General features: G+C 36.7%; 1 protein-coding gene across 1 annotated transcript; it reads left to right on the top strand.

The window, feature by feature from the left end:
• The first annotated feature begins 5,244 nt into the window (after positions 1-5,244).
• Positions 5,245-8,064, top strand: LOC133801046 (histone deacetylase 5-like). Its single transcript, XM_062239172.1, has 8 exons — positions 5,245-5,581; positions 5,816-6,017; positions 6,220-6,366; positions 6,550-6,662; positions 6,904-7,115; positions 7,231-7,295; positions 7,529-7,699; positions 7,878-8,064. Exons 1-8 carry the CDS (start codon positions 5,421-5,423, stop codon positions 8,055-8,057), a joined length of 1,251 nt encoding a protein of 416 aa, XP_062095156.1. The 5' UTR covers positions 5,245-5,420; the 3' UTR covers positions 8,058-8,064.
• The last annotated feature ends 204 nt before the right edge of the window (positions 8,065-8,268 follow it).

Genomic DNA, 8,268 nt, shown 5'->3' with positions numbered 1-8,268 from the left:
TCTCTCTCTAGCTCGTCTCTGCCAAGGCCAAACGACCACCTTGCCATCGCTGACCATCGCCATGCGCCGCCCCACTCGACGCACCGCCCCCCGAAACCCCAACCCCCAGAGCTCAGCCCCTCACACGCGGCCTAAGGCCCTCCTAAACTTTCCGACCACTTTTCGCCCACCACGAGATGAACCACCACCACCACCACCATATTCCTTGTATCTTGGGCTTCAAACCCACTAAAGAATCAGACCCATTGGTCACCGGAGTTGGAAGTCAATGTTCGCCGGAATCCATGGTGATTTTCGAATCTTTTTCCAAGCCATGTCAAACTAAACCATTGTCGCCACGACATTTCCCATGGTTTAGGCTTTAAAACCCAGTAGTTTGTTTTCCGAACCACCACTGTGGAGTGGTGGCATCGCCACTTACTCCAGCCATTCTTTTAGGGTTCGCGTTGCAAGTCCTAAAAAACATTAGTTTTTAAGACTCTCAAATAGAGAACTCGCGCCCCATGAGTCCTAACGTGCCCTAAAAAGCCTTTTTTTGTAGTAGCGAGAGTAGTTCGAAACTGAAACAGTGATCAACACGTAAATGTCAACAACAACCAACAATATAATAGAATTACAAAGGCATACAAAATATAATACTAACTTGACAGCATGAAATTGACCTATATTATGACATTAAAACTAATGAAGTCAGTTCTCAAACGACATTGAATTCAAATCATCAAGTGCCCAGAAACAAATCCCATTTGAGAACAAATACCTCATACGACAAACTAAAGCAACCAACGAAAAACTTAAACAGCAATCCAATAATAAGAAAGGCAAATCAAACTCCACTATAATAGGTAAACTAGGAAATTTCTTAACAAATAAGAGAACATTGTTGAAGTAAATAGGAAACGTACAGATGATTACTTCTAAAGTAAATGTTATATTAATATCAATAGATGCATCTTAGCTCATATATAAAACATAATCGGCAGCTTTAATCTATAAAAATTCAAGCAAGAAAAAGATACTTGACAAAATAAAAGAGAAGAAACAAATTAAAATAGGAAGCAAACATGAGAAGATTTTACATAAATGAGTACACTATGGCTAAATTTACTAGGCCAAATGAAAAGAAGTTAAAGCTTTAACAGTGGCCATATGCTTCCTACTTCAAACATGCGAGAGAAAAACAAACAAAAGAATGTCAAGGTCAGATATGAGGACTGGGATTTTTTTTTTTTTTTTTAAATTAGAGCAATACTTTCTTGAACAGCACAGGAATAAAAAAAAGAAGCAGAGATCTTTTATTAAAAGTTATGATTAGTCAATCATAAATATTTTGTTGTAACTGAGCCCATAAGTGTGTGGTTCTTTCTTTTGTGCATATATTTTTTTTACTACTTATTTAAAATATTTCAAAATAATTCAAGAATATATTTCTCTTCTTATTTATAGGAATGGAATTCATATGAGTTTTACAAAGAAGTCTCTTGCAACAGCCGCAGTCATTAGTCAGCCGATTATACAAAGCAAAATATTATCCCCATGTCTCCTTCCTTTCGGCCACAATAGGAGGCAGTCCAAGCTATATTTGGAGGAGCATATTGGCATCTCAAGAGCTCATTCGACAAGGTGTTGCTGTTCGAATTGGAGATGGGCAATCAGTAAACGTTTTGGAAGTCCCTTGGCTCCCTAGTCCGGACCCCTATGTCCATACTAATTCTAGTGTGTTAGTCAACAAAAAAGTTGCCCAGTTAATGACGGCTGACCAACGTGAATGGGATGAAGATTTACTCCAAGATCTATTTATTGATAGAGATGTTAGTATAATTAGGAATATCCCAATACAGGCTGATGAAATTGATACATGGTACTGGAAATTGGATAGACTTGGGCATTATACAGTGAAAAGTGCTCATTCATGGATTCAAAAGAAGGAGATAACAGAGGTGGCAGAGGAAGTTTCGGTTTACTGGAAGAGATTGTGGAAGTTGAGTATCCCTCCTAAAGTCAAATCGTTTTTATGGCAGGCCTCCACTAATTGCCTCCCCATTAAATGTAATCTTCAATTCAAAGGTATCTCAGTGAATGATCTTTGCCCCTTCTGTAATTCATGCCGTGAGTCGACCTCCCATGTTCTATTCTCTTGCTCATTCTCTCAAGTTTGCTGGAATCTTCTTGGAGTCCAAATTGACCCCGATGACCCAGGTGTGTTCGCCGATCGTTTTGCTAAGCTCCTAGATTCTATGCAGACCGATAATATATTGCTCATACCCATGCTCTGTTGGGCATTATGGAAATCACGAAATGAGCTCATCTGGAACCAAAAAGGAGCCGAGGCTTTTGAAATCGTGACTCTTGCCCGTATTACCTTGGAGCAATGGAAGAACGCCCAAGATCGTTCTTTTGATCTTTCGCTCGGATTTGCTCATCTCTCAGACGGTGCCGTAAAATGGCAGCCTCCTCGCCCAGGTATCATTAAAATAAATACAGATGCGGCTCTTTTTGTTGGCCCAAACCGATTCTCTTTTGCTGTTGTTGCTCGTAATCATGAAGGGAGTCTTTTGGAAGCCAAAGCAAGCTGTGTTGGGGGCCTAGTTGAACCTGATTTTGCTGAAGCTTTAGGGATAAGAGAAGCCCTTAGCTGGATAAAAACTAAAGATTAGCACAATGTGGAAGTGGAATCAGACTCCTTGGTGTCAATACAAGCTATTCGAAGCTCCACTGTTTTCCTCTCCTATTTCGGCAGAATTATTCAGGATTGCAGACGGCTGTTGCTTGATCTCACCTATCATGAAGTATCCATCAAATTTGTAAAACGATCTGCAAATGCTGTAGCTCATTCATTAGCAAAGACTACTAGCATTATTTCTGATCGTATTGTTTTTGGGAGTGCTATCCCTCCTGATATGAATTGTGTATTGTTAAACGATTTGCTAGTTTAATACAATTTCATATTTCTTGGCAAAAAAAAAAAAAAATCATAGGAACTTCAATTTTTAATCTAAAAATACTCGAGTATATCACATGAGTTTCATTTCATTTTTTTAAACCATAGAATCAAATGACATTATTGTTAAATTAGCAAGAGATAGTAATGAGCAGAAATCATAAAGCAAACCAAATAATTCAAAAATCTTTTCTCAAAAATAAAAATAAAAATAAAAAACTATTAGTAGTTTGATCTAAGACTAAACAATAATAATTATGTATAATATAGGAAAATGGATTCATAATGACCCCAAATTTTGTATTTTTATAATTTTTTGAACCATTTGGTTTATTAAATTATTTGTTTAGACTCTGTATTTTGACAAATAATTTTTTGGACCATGTATTTTGTAAAATAATTTAAATAAAATATTAAAATTGATCCTGGTCAAAGTTTTATGCATTAAAATTACAAATAATTTGCAAAACTAAAATTTAAAATAAAAATATAATCATTTTACCTAATAAATTTTCTCCTCATTAAAATTGAATTTAGAGTCTCCAAACACAAGTTGCACTCGTCGAGCAGCGACGAAAGTCAGCCTTAGTGATCCGACAGTGCCGAGTGAAAGGGTCGTGGTTTACCTCAACGAATAAAAATTACTCTAGGGTTAACAGGCTAATCTTCCCCAAGAGCTCACATCAATGGGAAGGTTTGGCACCTCGATGTTGGCTCTTCGCCACCTAGTAGGGGTGCACACGGGTGAGATTTTCAGGTTTCGGGTTCCAGTTTTACAGATTTCGGGTTGATAAAAATGGTACCGAAACCGATCTGAAATTTTCGAGTTTTTTCGGGTTTCGGGTTTTGGGTTGCACTCGGGTTTGGGTTCGGGTTTCATTCGGGTTGTCTGCAACAAACACAATACACAATATATAAATGAGTTTGTCATGAATTTTAATCCTCTTAAACGTTTTTATCAACATATATTATATATATTAAGATTAATATTTCTGAATATATATATTAATATTTCTGAATATATATATTAATGTTTATATATATATATCTATTAATATATATATATGTATATATAATCTTAAACTTAACTTAACAGAAAGAAGAAAGAAGAACATAACTTACCAAGGGAGGCGGAGGGAGGCGATCTGTGGTGGAGGTGATGGCTGGCCTGGCGATGGCGAGGCGTGTTGCGTGAGTGAGGGAGAGGGAGGGAGGCGATCTGGTGGTGGCTGGCCGTGCGGGTGGTGGCTTGGCTCTGTTGAGGGAGGCTCTTGGTCGGTCCGGTCGGCGCCGTGCATGAGTAAGGCTAAGGGGCTGAGCTGAAACCTGAAAGAGAAGAAGATAAAACAGATTTTAGTTTTTAGGGAAGGGTTATCTGAGATGAGAGAGAGAGACTTATTTAGATTTGTGGTTTTTTTTTTTAAATTTAGTTCCCGAACCCGAAAGTGGCGAATTTTTAAACTCGAACCCAACCCGATATGTTTCGGGTTCGAGTCGGGTTAAGCCCGAAATTGATGGGATTTTCGAAAAATCAGATTCTCAAAGTTCGGGTCGGACGGATTTTGTGGGTTTTCGCGTTTTACGGGTCCCGTGTGCACCCCTACCACCTGGGGCTGTAGCAAGTTCCAAGGATTGGGCTTTTCGCCTGTTAAAGTGGTACGTGAGCATTCAGTAGGTCGCGACACAAATATGTCTAGGGCTGAGCATTGGGCGGATTGGTCGGGTTACAAGGCATTTTTACCCGTCCAATGTCATAATCGGGTTAGCAAAAGTGACCCGTAACTTGCCCAATTAAGAAATTTTTTTTTTTTAACCCGTCTAATAATTTGGGCAGGTTGGTCGGGTTAACCCGCCCAAACTGAAATTGTATTTTTTTTTGGGCGGGTTGGTCGGGTTGGGCGGGTTGGTCGGGTCAACCCACCCAAACAAAAGTGGTATTTTTTATTTTTTTTTTTACATTTTTTATATTTTTTTCTTTTAAATAATAGTACTAATAATGTGAAGTTTATCTTTTTAAGCTTAAAACAATATTTTAAATTTATAGTAAAAAAATTAAAACAAAACTTAATTATTTTATATATTTATTTGAATATATTAAAAATAATAAATTCTTAATTGGGCGAATTGAGTTATATTGGACGGGTTAAATTTTAGATGGCTTATTCAGGTTGTATTTTTTGGTGATTTTTTCAAATTAGTTTAAATGAATTATTCGGATTGGACGGGTTGTAAAAATTTATGCGCAACCGTACATATGTCCATATCTGGTGAACAAAACAAATTACACTTGTAAAAAAGTATAAACCCTTTATATATTCCTTTTATTTAATTTGCGGAAGAGAGACTTAAAAGTGCGGCAAAGTGGCCATTACAGAGGAAATGGCAAGCCTCCGTTAATAGCAGAGGAATTGACGACAAGGGAAAACTCCCCCATTCACACGCTGAAAACCCATTACAAGGAAGAGAAAGGGGTGCAAAAATGGTGGACGAACCTACGACTAGACATAGGCGAGTTGGGTTACTGTACGATAATCGAATGTGTAAGCATGCACCTCCTCCTAACCACGCAGACCATCCGGAAAATCCTAATCGCATCAAAACCATTTGGACCAAACTTCAAACCGCCGGTATACCACAAAGGTATAAACTTTTTCAGTCTTCACATTTTGATTGACTGCTGAGAAAATTGATGAGAAAGAAAAAGTTTTTCAGTTGTCTTGGCTGTTTTAGATGAAGTTTCGTTTAAAGCTTTTTCATCATTAGAATAGAAGGAAAGTGTAGGGTTTGATTTTTGATCAGAGTAGTGGTTTCTGATACTTTATTTTGAATGTTTTAGGGGTATTTTTTGTTTGATTCTTGTGATTTATGCTTCAGGTGTGTTCTTTTGGCTGCAAAAGAGGTAGAAGATAGCCATGTTTTGTTAGTTCATTCCCAAAATCATTTGAAAATGATTAAGAACATAAGTTTGAAACAATTTAGCTCTTCAAGAGCAAAAACTTCATCAAGATATGACTCCATTTATTTCAATAAAGGATCTTCTGAAGCTGCTTCTATTGCGGCAGGCTCTGTCATAGAGGTAATATTGTTAGTGGTTTTAGACACGGCTTAAGTTCCCTTGCTTTGCAAGACTAGTTTGACACATTATCTAAAAAATAAGGTTTTAAATTCTCTACTGTTTGTTAGCTTTATTCGGTATTAGTTTAGCATAACGGATGATCTCTGACTAAAAGTTCAGAACAAATTATATGTAAGTATTTGAATTAGGCTGTTTTACATAGGTTACTGAACGAGTTGCCAAAGGAGAATTGAATTCTGGTGTTGCTATTGTTAGGCCTCCAGGACATCATGCTGAACATGATGAACCAATGGGATTTTGCCTTTACAATAATGTAGCTATTGCAGCAAAATTCATATTGAATGAAAAAGTGAGTCACCCTTCTCTACCATGCGATTTTGGTTTTATTTCTTCCTTTAGTTCTTTAATTCATCACTATATTTGTTACTCTGAGAACTACAGTATGCTTATTATTTCAGTTTTAGAAAGCTATCCTTTCACATGGAAAGTTACTTGTGCTTATTTTCAACTGACCATTTGTCTTATTTCACAGCCAGAACTGGGTATTAAAAGAATTTTGATTGTTGATTGGGATGTCCATCATGGTAACGGCACTCAAAAGATGTTCTGGGAGGATCCACGTGTATTATTTTTCTCTGTTCATAGGTATGTTGCAACCATATCTGATGACCTTTATATTTTCATTCATCTCAGTTATCGTTGAATTATTAATAATTACATCCCCAAACTGTAACTGTAAGCACTTTTACAGAGCTGTTATTATATATGAAATACAATTTCTTTATAAGGTAGACTTTCTGTTATTTAGGGCTATGCCAGTGACATAACAGTGCCGTGCAATCTGTCAACGGATCTTTACTATAACAATGTTATTATTTATATGTAGGCATGAGTTTGGAAGCTTTTTTCCATTCAATGATGATGCTTTTTATAAGATGGTTGGCAATGGACCGGGTGCTGGATATAATATAAATGTCCCATGGGAGAATGATCAATGTGGGGATGCTGATTACATTGCGGTTTGGGATCATATTTTGATTCCTGTTGCTAAGGAATTTAACCCAGACATGATTATAGTGTCTGCTGGGTTTGATGCAGGTTGGTCATTTATCTTGATGCAATGATGTATTCTCTCTTCCTTCTCTTATCTTTGTTATTTTTATGCATACCCCTCAAACTCTGTTGATCAACCCCAATAAGTTTCTTGGTGCAGCTGTCAATGATCCCCTGGGAGAATGCCTTGTCACGCCATCTGGATACTCGATCATGTTGAAGAAGGTTGTACATTTAATGACCTTATTTTGTCTGTGATATCATCTCGATCATCCTGCATCAAACCTAATAGATTTATTCAAGTTTTCAGTTTGTTTAAGCTTTTCTTTTTCTTTTTCTTTTTTGTTTTTTATTTGTTATTTGTTATTTTTTATTTTTATTTTTATTTTTGGGATTGATTTCTAGGATGATTCAGTATTGCTTTTTATTTGTCCTTGTCAAATCTTTTGTTTATTCAGTTGATGGATTTCGCTCATGGGAAAGTTGTATTGGCTTTAGAAGGAGGTTACAATCTTGAGTCTACATCAAATTCAGTGCTTGCTTGTGTTGAAGTTCTGCTAGAAGATAAACCCATTTGTGGTTCTTTAGATTTATACCCATTAGAGTCTACATGGCGTGTAATAAAAGAGGTAACATAATTTTGATGCATTGTTGTTTCCTTTGTGTTTGTCATTTTGAGGAATGAAGGGTTGGGTTTGAGGGAGTTGGTGTTAGGGTCCATTGACAACATTTCTTTAGCTATAGCTAGTTTTTTTACTTGAATCTTTCTCTAAGTAGTTATTGCATAATATGTCATCTACTTTGCAGGTTCGCAATGAATTATGTATGTTTTGGCCAACACTTGCAGAGGAGCTACCAAAGACATTATTAACCAATCAAAAAACACTTTCGGTAGCTTCTTTTTTCCTATTTCTCTTTGATTCAAATATATATATGCTAGTTGAACTCTTGAGTAGGATAAACCTGCAAAACTTGCTTCCTTGTTAGCATGCCTTGTGGCTATGATTACTTGTCTTGAAATTTATGTACAATACTAATATAAATTCTCTTTCCTAACTAGTATGCGACATCTTCAAGCTCTGATTTTGAGGTAGACTTTGTGGACGACTTATCGAGCAATGCAAGTTCTATCAAAGATCAATTATTTACGACCACTGTTGCTGAGGTCAACAATTTCCACTTCCATCGATTGGGTAAG

This window comes from Humulus lupulus, chromosome 9 (genome assembly GCF_963169125.1).
Source record: "Humulus lupulus chromosome 9, drHumLupu1.1, whole genome shotgun sequence".
NCBI classification, from domain to species: domain Eukaryota; kingdom Viridiplantae; phylum Streptophyta; class Magnoliopsida; order Rosales; family Cannabaceae; genus Humulus; species Humulus lupulus.
This window is presented reverse-complemented; position numbering and strand designations above follow the sequence as displayed.